At 43.0% G+C, this 16,549-nt stretch overlaps 1 protein-coding gene across 2 annotated transcripts in view; it reads right to left on the bottom strand.

Moving 5' to 3' along the window:
• Window positions 1-221: 221 nt before the first annotated feature.
• The window catches only part of KLHL2 (kelch like family member 2), a 35,510-nt gene continuing 19,182 nt past the window's right edge, over window positions 222-16,549 (bottom strand). For both annotated transcript variants that reach the window (XM_083457357.1, XM_083457358.1), the window contains 11 exons: window positions 16,171-16,333; window positions 13,294-13,403; window positions 10,988-11,104; window positions 9,881-10,030; window positions 8,931-9,048; window positions 8,571-8,768; window positions 8,144-8,245; window positions 7,010-7,138; window positions 4,136-4,276; window positions 3,573-3,716; window positions 222-1,250 (listed from right to left, as the gene is read on the bottom strand). In XM_083457357.1, coding sequence (XP_083313483.1) covers window positions 1,222-1,250; window positions 3,573-3,716; window positions 4,136-4,276; window positions 7,010-7,138; window positions 8,144-8,245; window positions 8,571-8,768; window positions 8,931-9,048; window positions 9,881-10,030; window positions 10,988-11,104; window positions 13,294-13,403; window positions 16,171-16,333 — 1,401 coding nt within the window. In that variant the 3' untranslated portion in view covers window positions 222-1,221. The remainder of the gene's footprint in view (window positions 1,251-3,572; window positions 3,717-4,135; window positions 4,277-7,009; window positions 7,139-8,143; window positions 8,246-8,570; window positions 8,769-8,930; window positions 9,049-9,880; window positions 10,031-10,987; window positions 11,105-13,293; window positions 13,404-16,170; window positions 16,334-16,549) is intronic.

The raw sequence follows: 16,549 nt of genomic DNA, 5'->3' as shown, positions 1-16,549 counted from the left end.
AGGTACCACTTTAGCTAATGGGACCTCCTGCTGCCGCTGTGCCACCACCGTGCGATTTCTGTTCTCATCCTGAAGAATGGTCAGCATGGTTCTTTTGCTCCAAGCAAAACATACTCAGTTCATCCAATCTGTCTTCCCAGACAGTTATGAAACAAAAAATACCTGTCTTGTTGAAGAGGGACATTATTTCATCACTTTTACATTAAATAGAAGTCCCAAACTTTAGGAAAAACAAATATGCAAAGTTTTATTAAAAGAAAAGAAGTCAAAATGACAATAGTTTTGGTCATATTTAAAGCATCCAGGAATTGTTTGTTTACAAACATTTTCACATACAGGAAGTACATAATTAATAGCAGCTAGTTACACAGGAAAAGTTTTAAATGCCATGCAAATAAAACAGAGCTCCATACATTCATTATAAACCTGCCATTATGCCCATGCCAAGTATTAACCCTTATGACAGAGTTAAGAGAGATAAATCAAAACATAACAAAAGAGATCTTGGTAAATAGAGATCACCAATACATCAGTTTAAAACATTTTGGCATTACACTTGTTTCATGAGCATTGTATTGTATGTTTTCTGTGGCATTTGTTAAAGCATTGGTAAATATCAAAATATACACCTCTGTTTTACAACATAGTACTGGCAAACTTCAAAGTTCCGTGCAGAGTATAAATAGTATCATCAAGTTCCAAACAAGTATAAAGAAAGTCTACTTACACACACACTTAAATATGCACACAATAGTAATGTAACCAAAGATGATTTATAAAAGCATCCAGATTCTTGTGCCAGCTTGTAGTACTAAGCTGGGATTCAATATTCCTCCAAAAACCAGCAGTTAATGGATATTTTTTTTCTTTGGAAAAAAGACACCAGGAAACACTATCTTTTACTTAAAAAAAAATATCCAGTCAACCATGAGACACATGATTGGTCCTTAAGGAATTTTGTCCAAAAACCCAGCAAATCCGAATTGTAGTCAACACAGCCAGCTACATCTGTCAGATGCTGCTTTACATCAAATAATGCTACACATTGCTTCAAACTGGAATAATCTTCATTTTCATCCTTAATTGTGGCAGGCCACAGCTTCCAACATGTCTCAATGTGCTACAAGTTAAGAAGTGACTTGATGCTCAATCACTTCGACGTCACTTGTTAAAGCTTGCTTCTACTGCATAATCAAGGTAGGGAGAAATCTTTGCACCAACTCACAATGGCTTGTCAATAACTGTAACACCTACAGAAAGAGAGAGAAAGCAGGACTTGAACTCTTATTCAGAGAAACATTCCTAGATGGTTGTTCTAAAACTACGTAATTCACTTTATCGTGTTAAAACAGCCGTGTAAAAATAAAGATGTGACCGGATTCTGTGGCTAGAAAGCAGGACAGATCGTAGAGTGGAGTTATGGAGTTTTGCTTCAAATACACATTCCCCCCTGAAACTAAAATATTTTCCCTGAAGGGGGCTTTATTTGCTGTGCTTTTTGCTGTAGTGGGTCTTGGGCTATAATTATGTTTTAGTTCTAGGCTGGATGTCTGCTTATTTGCTATCTGTATTTATTGAGCTTCATTCACCAAATAAAAACGAGTACAATTTACATTAAAACTGTAAAATAGCATCAGAAAACCACCAATGGCAAAGTTGCCAAAAAAACAACCCCAACAACAACAAAAAAACAACAACAGCACAGAACATCAGATCATAGCAAAGTAGAAGGGAAGACATCTACTCGGTGTGATTTTCTAGAAAAATAGGTGCCGGAACTCACCATGACCACCTCCCTCCTTCTCTTAGAATGGCAATAGCGCCCACCTGAGAGGTGCTGGACCTGAGTTCCGGTGAGTTCCAGCTGAAACAAAGCCTTGCATCTAGTCAACTAAAGACCTGGGTGAAGAGTTGTGTGAACTAACTCAGAGAGGAAGTCATTCGACAACCTGCAAGCCACCACAGAGAAAGTCTCCCCTGTCTCCCCGCCCCTCAAACCATATTTTGCCTGCACTGCCAAAATGACTTCCCACACTGATTGCAACACTTAGGCAAGCTGATGTGGTAGGAAGTGCTCCTTCAGGTATTTGGAGCCCAGGTCATTTAAGCCTTTAGCAAATTGGAAACCAGTGCAGATCTTTCAAAGCCAGCATGATACATGTCAGGCTAGACACTCAACAGTAGCCTTGCTGCTGCATTCTACATTAACCGCATCATCTAAACAGTCTTCAAGGGCAGCCCCACAAAGAACATATTGCTAGTCTAACCTGGAAGTTACCAAAGCATACATTGCTTTGGCCAAAGAATCCCCTTCCAAGTGGGACTGTAGCTGGCGAACCAGCCAGAACTGGAAATAGGTATTCCTAGCCATTGAAGCGAACTGTGTCTCAAGTGACAGTGATGGATCAAGGAGTCCTGCCCCCCCCAAATGCACATTTTCCTTCCAGGGGAATGCAACACCTTCCAGAACTGACCATCTCCCTATATTCTACACTTGAGAACCTGCAGCACCTGAATTTTGCCTGGATTAAGTTTCAGTTTAGTACTCCCCATCCAGACTACTACCATCTCCATACAACTGACAAGCACCTGAACTGCTTATCCTGAGTCAGAGGCAACAGAGAGATAGATCTGGTTGCCAACTAACTCAACATCGCCTTAATACATCTCCCAGTGGATTTCTATAGGTGTTCAAAAGCATCTATAACTAATGCTCTTTGTATGGATTTTGTTTCATTATTTCTGGTTTATTCACATTTTATCTGTGATGAAATTGTCTTACATGTTGTTTTTTATGGATGCCACCCTCAGAAAGCTTTGACTCTTAAAAAAGTGACATATACACAGAGGCGTCGCAATGGGGGTGTGGGGGGTGGTGCGGTGCACCCCAGGTGCCATGTCTGGGGGGGTGACAAGAAGGCAACCCGCATGTGGAGGATCCTCCATTCGCGGCTGGAGCCGTGAGTAGAGGATCCCGGCGCCAGTGGCAAACTGCTATGTACAGCGTGTGTGCAGTGTCGCACGCATGCGCTTTACACAATGACGCCGCACATGCACTGTACATAGTGGTTTCCGCCAGCGCCGCTCAAGCACCTTACAGATGGCGGTGGGATCCCTCCATTGCCACTACAGCCGCATGTAAAGGATCCTCCGTTCGAGGCTGCAGCTGCAAGCAGGGGATCCCGGCACTGTCCGTATAGCGCTGGAGCACCGGCAAACCGCTATGTGCAGTGCACATGCGGCGTTGCTACGTTTGGCACATGCATTATACGTAGCGACACTGCACATGCGCCCTATGTAGCGATGCCCCGCCCCGGGTGCCACAACGCCTTCGTTCGTCCCTGCATATACATATTTTAAATGAGCAAATATAAAGATGAGAGCTTGGTTTTCACCGCATACAGATGCTATCTGTGTTTAACTCCATTTATATCCCATCCATCCTCCAAGAGCTTCTAGACCCATTCACATAATACACGCTCACTGAGGGAGCATAATGCAGTCCACCTGCCCCTTCATTAACCCCCAGAAAAAGGGAGAAGACTCCTCCTTTTTAACTTATTCATTATTACCTGCATAGCTTCTTCCCGTACTCATACATGACGATACCACCGTCCACTTATCTGTTGTAGGGTTATAATATTCCACTGTTGCCAAGTTACAGGAACCATCGTCTCCTCCAACTACATATAAGAGCCCATTGACAGCACAAACCCCTAATACAAAGCAGAAAAACAGTGTCAGCGCCTGGTTTCTTAGCTCACCAGGCCACATTTGGTGCCAGGAGGTTGTAAAAAAAGAAGCATTAAGGCCTTTCTAAGTGACAAGCTAAGTGCACAATTATTTATTTGATATGATGGACAACCATGTATTCCCCCAATGTAGCATTTGAGGCTAGTGGTTTATCAAAATTCAAAACCGCCATAATTTTTGTCTGTTGTTATTTAGTTCTATGGTGAAAGTGGCTGTGTTAGTGTCATATACTGAATTATGTTAGATTTCTCATTACTCAAAGCAAGGTCCTCATTAGATAAATAACCTGGGGGGGCAGATGTGGAAGCAATTAAAGCCCAAGCGAGTGTCATTTCTATTTTCAATGCTATGTTAAAAGTTCTTTGAAGGCTGTAATATTTACCTGCATTTCTCCTACACATGTTCATATCTGCAACCTGTTTCCATGTATTGATGGTAGGATCATACACCTCAACACTTTTTCTGACTAAAGGACCATCATGGCCACCTACTGCATACAATAAGTTGTTTAAGACACCAACACCTGAAAGGAGGGGGGGAAAGCAAAACGAGTTAACATTAAGAAAAAGCATAAATCCCCACTTCTGGGGTTTTAGCAAGTACCAACAAAGTACCAAGGGGTGGGAGGTGGGAATCAAAAAATTTCAGATGCAATGAAAGTCACATAAATACTGTATTACATTATACGTTCACAGGCACCAACACATTCACAGACACGAACACACACTTAGTATGTACCTAGAGCCTGAGAGTTTTGAAAAATGTCTTCACACTTTTCCCCAGCAACTCTTACAGCCACCTTTAGGTCAGTTTGTTTATCCCAATATTACATGGTTTGCTGGAGCTGTGTGTGGCTTTGTTGAAGGTTCTATTGAGTTCATCAAAGGGGCAAACTTTAAACTGATGAAATACTGGCCCACAGCTGACTCTCTTACAGTGCAATCCTTTGTCCAGTGCAATCCTATGCTAAATTACACCTAGACAAGTGTGCATAGGATTGCACATTTAGCCAATATGCTATGCTAGTTCTTGGTCTTGCAAACCTTGATGCAGCTCACAGGAAGGAAATACTGTGGGGTCCTGCAACAGATTCTATAAGCTAAAAAACGTAACATGCAAGAATAAAAGGGCAGCGTAAGCACTATACTAGCAAACAAACTGCAGGGTTGAAGCCCTGGGAGAAGCACTCTCTACCTCTTGGAAAGAGCATCATGGGAGAGCAATCTAGCCCCATCCATCTGCCAGAGGAGGAGAAGCAGCTCCTCCAATCATTACTTTCTCCTTCCCACCCCATTTCCCCCCCTTTTCAATTTGTATATCACTTAGTTGCAGCAATCTCTCAGTGGCATACAGGAAACACAAAGCAGTAAGACTAAAAGTGAGTCAAAACTATAAAACCAGAATTCAGCTTAAATGTCTGCAGGAATAAAACAATGTCTTCAGTAGGCACTGAAAGCTTAACAGGGAGGGGGGGGGGGTCCTGTCTGATCTGGAAAAGAGTTCAATAAAACTGGGCCCACTATACTGAATGCATGGCTCCTTGGTAATAAGAGTCGTGCATCCAAGCCATGGGGGACCATTAACAGTGACTCCCTTGAAGACCTCAGTGACTGAGCAGGGATATAATGGATCAGGTGGTCCATTATGTACCTGGATCCACGTTGTTAAGGGCCTTATAAATTAATACAAGAACCCTGAACCTGGTCCAGTAGCATATAGGCGGCCAATGCAAGCTTGAACACCGGGTTTATGTGCTGCCGATAGTCCGACCCTATCGACTGTCTAGCCACAGCATTCTGCATCAGCTGCAGCCTCTGCTCAAGGGATGAGTGCATTGCAATAATTGAGTTTTGAAGGTATCAGTACATGAATCTCAATACAAATTTAACCAATCATCATCATCATCATTGCCATTATTATCCAGGTCCAAGAACGGCCATAGTTGGAGGACTAACTGTAGCTGGCAAAAGACACTCCTAGCCACGGAGGCTATATCTGAGCTTCCAGCAACAAAGACGGATCTGGGAGCACTCCACCCCCCAAGCTCTGAACCTATTCTTTCAGAGGAAGTGCAACCCCACACAGAACTGGTCAATCTTCAGAACACAGGAAATACCAACCCATCTTCCAAGGATTCAAGCTCAGCATACCGGCCCTCATCTACTCCACCACAGTTCCCAGTGGTGCAAATTGAACTGGACACCAAGTACTGAATGGGTGTAATCCAGACGTATGCAAACAAAATTATGTTTTCTCAAGTCATGCTGAACCAGAAATTGCTTTTTCAAAGCCACTGGCATTTAAGAGTTTGCTGCTGGGAGCTTCCAACATAAATACTTAAATAGGGATTCAAAAAACAAAAAGCAAAACAACCAAAGTCAGATTTTTCAGTGAGTAGCTGTTAGATCATACAAAAAACCTTTGAAAAACAAATAAATGGGGGCGTCAAACCAGCAATTTAAAAATTAGCTACAAAGAAAGATTATCTTGAGAACACTTCCTGATTGCAACTCACAATTTCAGTTCCTTCCAAAGAAACTGACAGCAATTGATCTTTGGAGTGTACACCTACCTGTCACCCCACATTGAGAATGGTAAAGCATGAATGGTGAGATGACTCTCTTCAATCCTGCAATTCAAGCTAAAATCTGATCAGAGAGACATCTCATATTCCAATAAATGCAATTATATCCTGGTTCAGGAATTATGTCCCATATATAGCAATAAGTGTGGAGGAGATGCAGGAACAAGTTCAAGCAACAGTAAGACAGCTACAGTGGTGCCCCGCAAGACGAATGCCTCGCAAGACGGAAAACCCGCTAGACGAAAGGGTTTTCCGTTTTCAGAGGTGCTTCGCAGGACGAATTTCTCTATGGGCTTGCTTCGCAAGACGAAAATGTCTTGCGATTCTTGAGGTGTTTTTTTCGCTCCCCACCCCCTTTTTCTAAGGCGCTAAGCTGCTAATAGCCTTTTAGCAGCTAATCCGCTAATCCCTTAAGCCTTTAATAGCCGCTAATAGCCACTAAACCGCTAATAGCGCTAATCCGCTAATAGGGTTGCTTCGCAAGACGAAAAAACCGCTGGACGAAGAGACTCGCGGAACGGATTAATTTCGTCTTGCGAGGCACCACTGTATTTGGATTTTGAACATATGTGTACCTGCCATGACTATTTAAAAAAAAACAAAAAACTTTGGGATTCCTTGCATTTTTTTCCATTTGACACATAGAGTTCTCATTTAAGTTTGTTTACTCACCTGCTCCGCTACGTCTAGTGCCCATCTCTGCAACATAGCTCCATTCATTTGAACTGTAGTTATAACACTCCACTGTACTAAGGCACTGACGTGATGCACCATCATAGCCACCGACGGCATACAGCATACCTGGAAAGAGGATTAACAAATTCTGCATATACAGATACACCAGTAGATGATAGGTCAACCTTCCTGAACCTGGTGTTGCCCAAGTGCTTTGGACCACAACTCTTGGCTTTCCTGACCACTGATCATGTTCGGTGATAGAAGTAAAGAGCCCAAAAATATCTGGTGGGCACAAGGTTGGAGAAGGCTGCATTAGATTTGTATGATGTGCATTTCATAGAGGATTAAACCTAGAAGCCTTTGTGTTAAAAGGGGTGACTGATCTGAATGAGAAAGCTTCCACATAAAATAGTTAACGTTTGTGCTCTGTGTAACTGAAACAATGCAAAACCATTTAGCGTGGACGTTTGCATTTGATGCTTTGTGCTAAATGGGCTTTTCTCAACAAGGGTCTATTTCGAAGAGAACTTGTCAGGTTCCACTCAAGTCCTTTTTTGTGAGGTTTGATGGACTCACACTTTGAAGAAGCTGAACGAAAGCAAGGCAGCCTTATCTGAGCTGTCTACTTCAGATCGGTTGTGGTTCAGTTTAAATCATTCGTACATTTCAGAAGAAACAAATACTTCTCTTTAAATATTTTTTAGACATTTCTCTTTCAATCATATTCATTTAATTCAAGATTTTTATTTTAAAACCTGAGCAGTCATTTTTTAAAAAAGGACTATTCAGCTTCTCAGCTGGCCAATAAAATCTGAGTACTATAGCTATTTCTTAATATAGCAGGCAGCACACTGCCACTTTCTCCTTGGCACAAGGGAAGCAAAAAATTAATAAAATAAAGATAAAAATACTGTACTAAGGTGGTTAGGAAAAATTCACAGAGAACACAGCAGAGGGCACTCCTGGGTCTAATAAATACTTCATCTGAAGATGGAGTTAGACTGAAAGGACTAGACTGCTTTGCAAAGTGCTTGCTATGAACATATGGTGTATTTAGGAGTTAAGCTTGTGAACAGCTATTAGTCACATGGACACCAGAACCAATTTAGTCTTAAGAGGAGACCTTACCTCCAACTACACCTACACCAACACTACTTCTCCTTGTATTCATTGGAGTTACATGAAACCATTCATTCGTCTTCATATTATAGGCTTCTACCGATGATAGACCTGTAACAAAGCAGTACACAAAGCTATGAAGAAAGAAGGTATTGCTCATTCGTTTCTCCATGAACTATTAACAGGAATTAAGAACTTATGAACTCTTTTCTATCATTAGCTACGGAGATGACCGTGAGCTTGAGAGTGCTGGTCTCACTCAGATGAATTACTGCGTGTTGTGTTTTCATTTTTATAAGCACAATTTTAATAGTGCAAAACAACTTGCTGGGGCTGATGGGAATTCTACTGCCAAGCATCTGAACGGCGCCAAATCTAGAAGACTGTCATCTCAAAGTAAGAATGCAAAGTACAATATGAATGAAATGCTCTATACCTGTACTTCCATCAAATCCTCCCACGGCATACAGAAGTCCGTTTAATACAGCAGCCCCCAAAGTGCTTCTTCTGTCTTGCATGCTAGCAACACTTGTCCATTGGTCCTTCACGGGATCATATGAATCCACCGTACGAACCCTCAAGGAGCCATTGAAACCACCAACGGCAAAGACAAGTCCGCTCATGTATACCACTCCTGAAAGAAAAGGTTCTACATTTCAGGCATTGGTCTCTACAGACCATGTATGCTCTTTTGTTTAAAGACTGCACACATAAAAAACAACATCCTTCTTAAAAGGAAGTTGTTGGCATGGAGTTACCTAGCTATGTAAGCAACACCATCAATTTAAGCAGCTACCTGCTCTGCATCTTCTAGAAGGCAGCTCAGCAACTTGGTGCCACCGTTCTTCCTTAAAATCGTAACACTCCACACTGCGGATAGCTTTGGGTGCTTGTCCTCCGACCACCACCATCAGCTTCAGAGGAAGAAACACATCGTAAATAACCCTGTTGCTTAGTCACATAAATGGAGACAACAATGGAAAATTGATCATTTCTTACAAGTTGCTATTCCGTGTCTCAGAGTAGTTTGTCATGCTCTTTGGCTAGAGCAATAAACTTAGGAACTATTCACTTACGCATACCCATCATGTATCAGAATAGCATCTTTGAACTTCCAGTATTCCCCTTTTCTTTTGGAGACTACTTCTGCCAAGGCGATTGTCAGGAGAAAGAGTTCCACCACCAAAGTACACAGGGATCAATAAGGAGGAGATATACTCCTACTCCTACTGTCTAACTTTGCTGCCACCAGGGGTTTTTTTTGGGGGGGGGGGGGAGAGAAGAGTCTTGCTATAATCTATAACGCTGCTCCTTCTGTTAAGTGGTCACCTTGACAATTTATGGGACACATATGGAACCAAATACCTCCATTCTACTCACTAAAAAGGCAGATGCTCTTGACAGGCAAAACAAGAGTCTCTCTGCTGAACCACCATGACAGTCTTGCTAGTTACGTCATGGCACCCCAATATTCTTGAACAAGCAGAACCCTACTAACAAATATGAAAGAAAGACATTCTAGATTGATGGTCTAAATTCACTTACTGGATTGTGGTGCACCTCTTCCTACTGGTGTGTGTGTATGTGTCCCATTTGACTGTCTTAAATTACTCCAAAATCACTGTATTTTCAATAAGACCGCCACATAATTAAATCCATCTGTTACATCTCTGCTGAACGTTCTCTTCCCATAATGCAATGCAATACTAAATGGCGAACCAGGTAGCCAAGAGTGACGGGTCTTACTTTTGGAAGGCAGGCTGGTGTTCGCAGCCTTGTTCGTGTGGTCTTCATCAGAGCCCTTTGCTCAAGTGGCAACAAATGGTACTTCATCGCTTCAATGAGGTAATCCTTACACGCACTGCTGTTTTTAACAAGCGGCTCCTCTTCGACTCTCTGAGCATTAAACATGGACAAAAGTCTTAACAAGTACTACTACACAACAGGTGCATGCTAATATGCTGGCATGTTCATCTCAAGATTACCCCTATGCCAGCCTTCTTAAGAAAGAAAATACAAGCCCTTTGGATCTGTTCAATAAGAGATGTAAGCACGGTGCTTCCAAAATTTTTGGAACCCTATAAAGAAAAGGCATTTCAAGAGGGTGGATGCCTACAGGCTAGAAACCAGAATACAGAGACAAGCACAGAAGCTGTATACCCTGGCAAAAACACACACCAAGATCAAGGTAACTTATTCAAAGAAATGAAAACAAATGGGCTCAAGGAAAAATGAGGTGAATATTGCCAATTTCCTTCTGCATGTCATGCAGGTTCAAAACTCACTCCCTGGCACCTCCAGGTAAAGATGGGATTGTCCCTTATTAAACTCTGGAGAGCCCTGCCAGCTGGACCAAAGTGACTTCATTTAAGCTGGTTTCCTACATTCCTAGGGCAACAGCAAATATTAATTCCCTTCGACAGAATATCAAGGAAAACATAAACCAGTACGCAATTGTTCTAGTATAGCTGCAGATTCAGATTCTTAGCGATAAACCATTTAAGGCAGGTCACTTCAAATTTAGGTGTAGGTTTTTTGGGGGGGGCTAGTTAGATTGATGAAGTGATTCCTCCAAATTAACGGAGCCTTACCCTTTCCACTATTAAATATTTTCAAAAGTTTCACACTCGCCAAAAAGCATGACACAAACAAGATAAAAAAAGACCCGGTCGTAACTACCAAGATACAGAACGCTGAGCAGATTGGTAGAACCTTACAAGAAGTGCTACCTGTAGTTAAGTGATTCTGTCTCCTTAATGGTAAATATTCTGTTCCTATGGCTAAGTCTGTACGCTTAAGGTTGGACAGAATAAGAGAGAGGGTGTGCACATCAAATGCTTACTTTTTACTTACCTGAACCAAATACTCTCGGGAGAGCAATGGCAGGCGGACATGTTCCATCAGGCGTGCCATGAGCTCCTGTCGCACATCTTTGTCGTGGTTGACCCACGCGATCACCGCTTCAAACACCTTGAGTAACAAAAGGACACACTATGAGTTTTGAACATTTTTTGGGGGGTGGGGCAACAGGGCAGATTCACATATTATTCTCTCTTAAGAAGCCCTTCTTTGCGAGTGCTGTAATTGAGCGTGGAGAACAGATACCCTTCCATCGGGGTCAGTAGCACAGGAAAGGAGCCACAGTTTCCGCCCATACTCTGTGAGTTATCCTCAGCAGGTCCTATCTTTTTAAAGATGCCAGTAGCCTTCTCATTCTCTAAATGGTTAAAAAGGGGTACCAAGCCCAAGATGCTTCCCTCTCTCACCCCAAGCACCTTGCTCCTTTTGAAAGTGGCTGCTCTCCTCTGTCGTCTCTTCCCAAATCACCTTCAGCTTCTCATAAGCCATCAGGAGGATGGAGTATATTCTCACCTCCTTAAAGGAATACTGTGGCTACTGAGGATCCTCAGTCCTTGGACACAGCTACATTGGCAAAGAAAAAGCGCTTCGTATGCGTTGTACAGTGGTACCTCTGGTTATGAACTTCCAGAGGTCCATTCTTAACCTGAAACCATTCTTAACCTGAGGCGCCCTTTTGCTAATGGGGCCTCCCGCTGCCGCCGCACAATTTCTGTTCTCATCCTGAGGTAAAGTTCTTAACCCAAGGTACTACTTCCGGGTTAGCAGAGTCTGTAACCCAAAGTGTTTGTAACCTGAGGTACCACTGCATATGCATTATAACACTGTGACACCTGATGGCGCTTTGGAGTTCCGTTTTTGCCAACCCGATTTCTCATATAAAGTTTACAACGCGTTTCACTGAAACGCTTCTTTGATGTGTCTGGATCCAGCCCTTACTGAGGTTCAGCTTTTCGATTAAAATGTTTGTGTTTTCACAAGCCGCCGGAGTAGAATTCAGCATCATGCTAAGCTGATCCTTTCATCGGCACAGGCATTTCTCCTTGTCAGGTGAAATGATTAATCCTCTGCTCTCCCTGCGAGTTGTTTGGGGGGTGGGCATAGGGCATGTGGGGCATGTGTGCGGAAGAAGAGAATTCCCCCAAGGATGCCAACAACTTGGTGTCATTGTTTTTTAGTGGTCTCCGGTTACAAATCTTGTCAGCGCTTACCACTTGAGTTAGAAGGATTATCTATAAAATTCCCATACTGTGCTAAATATATCTGCAGTCTATGAGGATGCTTAATAGAAGTTCAGTTCAGTTTGCAGCAAGGGTACCAAAAGATCTGCTGAGGATTTAATTAAAGGATAAGAGTCATGCAGCTCTAAAAGCAGGCCGAGATGTGGGCTGACAGCACTGTGCCACTGCCAAGACTCAGAGAGTTGGACAGTGATGCTGCAGTAGCGTGTCAGCCCTCACCGAGGGAAGAAACCCACACAGGACATGGGCATGTGGCAAAAACAAAACAATCAGAACAGCTTCTCCATATGCCGAAACTCAGCACATGCTCTACTTAACCTACATCTCGGCCCACATTCAGTATCATATGATCTTGCTTTGTAGGCCTATTTGTATTCCAATATCTGCGCTATCACTGTATAATACTCATTTTTAGGTAGGATGCTTTAGCTGTACTTCAAGGAAAGCCTTGAAGTTGGCCAACTATAATGCATTGCGCATAGGGCAACCTTTCAAGATGGCCCCAAACCTGCTACTGGTCCATTTCCAAAGTGCTGGCACATAAGCATATAATTTGAAGCCCTACCTACTCAACTTTGGACCTTGTTACCTGAAGGCCTGTCTGCTTCCAGATGAAACAGCCCAGGCACTAGGTTTTTGGGTTTTCCCCCTCCCCACCCTCATTTTAGGAAACCCTTCTCTGGGTGCAGCTACCATCTGTGGTTAAGGAAACGCCGTTTTCTATTATAACAACTTGCTTTTGTAGTTCCTGCACTCCTGGGAGATTCACCTAATGCCTACGTAAATGTCTTTCCAGGGGCAGGTGTTTTCCAGTTATCATCATCTGAAGACTTCTTATCCAATAAAATGTATTATTGCTATTATTAAAAATTTATATACCACCTTTATCTTTCAAAGATCTCAAGGTGGCGTACATGGTTCTCCTCCCCATTTCACCCTCACAATAACCCTGTGAGATAGGTTGTTGTAGATGCGGCACATGAATGAAGGTTCCATCGTATCTGATTAGACCTTAAGATTCTTTAAAGCAGCTTTCAAACTGGGAGAAAGGGACCTTACCTTTTCCTCGGACGCTATTGTAAGTTTGTCACTGGATATTAAGCTGCACACCTGTTCTACATCGAGGTTCAGAAATTCCTCACAAAGTACAACTTCAGTAAAGTGTTGCTCTGTTTAGAGAGGGGAAAAATATCTTTGAATGCACACGCACACACCCGTGCGATGCAAGTTAAGAGGTACTGACTCTATAGAAGCAAGTGGTTTCCACTGCAGTGACTACTTGCTGGGGCACACGACGGCAAAATGAGGAAAGCACATAGTTCATATATAGTAAATGCACATATATGAAGCATTCTAATACAATAACTCACCACAATATCATTATAGCATTTGGGATATTATTTGATATTCAGGTGAATGGGTGGATAGAGCTGTAGCCATAATGGCACACACCAAAGGGGAAATGCTGACTGTTTGGGGAGGAAGACTTTTGCCTTGCTCATAAATTAAAAGTTGGTTTAAATGGACTCTAGCCTCTGAATGGCCAAGGCAGCGCAGCAGGAGTTGGGCTCTTTGGCTAGGGGAGGTATTTTCCTTCTGTCCATCATTCTAGGATTTTTGCTTTTTTTTTAAGTTGAAAGGGTGGCAGAGGCAAGTTAGTACAACAGGGCATTGTGCACCTCCAGGGTGGCTTGTTCAAGGCTGGGAGGAATGAGACAGAATGTTGGGAGGTGGAGGAAATGGCTGATCAAGTTCTTTGGGGTGGTTTGTGGTATACAGAAGACAGAGGGCCTCTCTTTTGTAGGCTTCATGATTTGGTTGCTGTAAATCTGCCTATGGGGGCTGCCCTCCAGGGTAAGACTCTCTGGGGTTTGGCGCTGGACAGTTTGTGAAGAGCAAGAGGTTCTACGAAAGGCTGCAACTGAAATGTGATTGCAGTATTGCCAGTAGGTGGTGGTGACAGGCCCTTTTCCTTGGCCTTGCTGCCATTGAACCCTGAGAAGGAAACCAGATGGAAGGGGAATAGAGTAATCTAGAAGGGGGTCCTGGCTGGCTGAATGACATACTAAACAGGAGCACTCCACACTGCCAACCTTATGTTGAAGGCCCCACTTGCCACACGGTCATTCAACAGTTTAAAGGGACCCAATCTGATCAATGTGCTATTCAAACACAGTAGCTGCGTTCTCAACAGATTCTGCAGCAATTCAGCCTAGGTGATTGGCCAGTTGCCCCTTTCGTAACATCTATGCTCTCTCACACTCAGGTTCCCAGAAATGAGAAAAATAGGAAAAATAAGGAATCTGAAGCAGCATTGTTATGATCAGCCGTCTGTTTAGAATGTAGTTCGTTGCCTAGGAAATCTTGTTAAACTCTTTGAGCATCTCCTTTTGTCACGAAAGAGGAACAGATAAATGAATTATTTCGAATAATATGTTCTGAAATTATATAAATTATATAAGCCTTACAGCTGAGCGGAGGAAAAGAAAAATGTGTGCTGTTGAGATGAAGGGAGAAGCCTTCCCCAAAGATGGGGAACCACCTGTGGCCACTGAGATATATATACATGGGTTTCATCCCCTACCAATAATGAGCAGGGATTGTGGCAACTGTAACCTAGCAACATCTGGAGAGCCATGTGTTCTCCACCCCTGGTCTATAATCATTGGCAGCAGCCAGGAATTGAATTTGAGATGTTTATGTATACAAAGCACATCCGCTAATTCTCAGCTATGCCTCCAATCTTGTTTGAATGTTCTAAGCTGCTCAGAGGACCCAGACAGCTTTCCTATGGTTTCTTGGGGGGTTACCTACAGGAAGGGGGGGTACCCAGAGAGCTGGAGAGCCCTAAAGGAAAAGGAGATCTTTCCCTCCTCGCTACCTTGTATCAGCAGTTCAGCCAAGCCATTGCCTCAGATCCAAACAAGTAGCAGAGCCCGTCAAGCAGTTCAGAGATCAACTACTCATTTGCGCTGCCTTAAAACCTGACTTGACTAAAGATAAGGAATCTTCTCTCACGTCCTCAAACTTCAGCTCTGCCATTGATCTGCTGCCCCCAAATGCTAGAACAACTGTTTGGGTAAAATGCTGAGGAGCAGAGTTGCAGTAAGAGAGACCTTACCCCAGCTTCCAGCCCTTTACCCAAGATACTGCTGTATGCAAGTGTACACAGGCTATATAGGTCACAGGAAGAAGCCCACTGAGACTGCTCCTCGCCTTACGCTATGGTGGCGACCCTCTCACCCATGGGCCAATCTCACCCTGCTAGGGTATCCAAATTGCCCTGCAAGGCCATGTCCCTCCCAAGCCTCATTCACCTACCCATCAGCTAGAGTGACTTGGGATATCATCTAATGAATGATGGTTGAGGTTATGCATTTACCACACACCCCTATTGTCAGGAAGAGAGTTGCTAAAAAGGAGGGGGGAACCATTGTTTTAACAGTTCCTTGCAAGGCACTTTATACTCCCAACTTTGGGTCTTCAAAGCACCTTGTGTCAAAACGACTGTGAGATCAAACTTGACCTGCAAAGCCTATCATGATAAGGAGATAGGGGCTCATGGAGCCAAAAAGGTTCCCTATAGCACTGGGGCTTGGCTACAGAGCATCTGGAAGAATTTTTTTGGATAAGGCTAGAAAGCCCTAGAAGGCTTGGGCTGCATAGACTCATTTTTTTATACTGGTGCCTAAAATTTTAATGTGGTTTTAATTTCTGGTTTTAAAATCCACTCGTTTCCTAGCTGTTTCGTGATTTTTTTTCCTTGCATGTGCAAAAAGTCAAGGCAGCCAGTTCTAAGACTTTCACATTCCCCAACATTGTAGCTCAAATTCCCTCTTGTGCGAGCAATGTTAAAAGGCTGCCACATTAGACAGCGTTAGAAACAAAACCACAATCCAGCCAAGTCTGTTTTTTTAGAATTGGTGTTGCACTTGCCTGCATAAGTGTTGGCCTTGTTCAGAAGATCTGTGCATGCATGCATGTCAGCAAAAGCGCGAAAGCCTAAACAGTTCACAGGATGAAGCTGGGTTTCCAGAAAATCACAGCAGCTCTTCTTTACATCCTGCAACTGCAACAAACTAGCTGCCGGGAGAAGTACCTACAATAACCAAAACCAAATTCATGCACACATTGCCAACAACAATAAAAAGAAAAACCTACGGCACACGTATTAGGAGAAACATTAGAATGGTAGAGAATATGACCAACAGAGGTCTGCATTTTAAAGTCACCACCTTAAATTTACGGTACTAGTGTTGATTGTGATGCTTGCTGTTAGAAAGTTTTAAAAACCCTGTATTCTAGATCAGTTATG

The sequence above is a fragment of the Podarcis tiliguerta genome, assembly GCF_965153285.1.
Source record: "Podarcis tiliguerta genome assembly, chromosome: 9".
Classification (NCBI taxonomy): domain Eukaryota; kingdom Metazoa; phylum Chordata; class Lepidosauria; order Squamata; family Lacertidae; genus Podarcis; species Podarcis tiliguerta.
The sequence above is the reverse complement of the archived record's forward strand: the minus strand, read 5'-3'. Positions and strand labels throughout refer to the sequence as shown.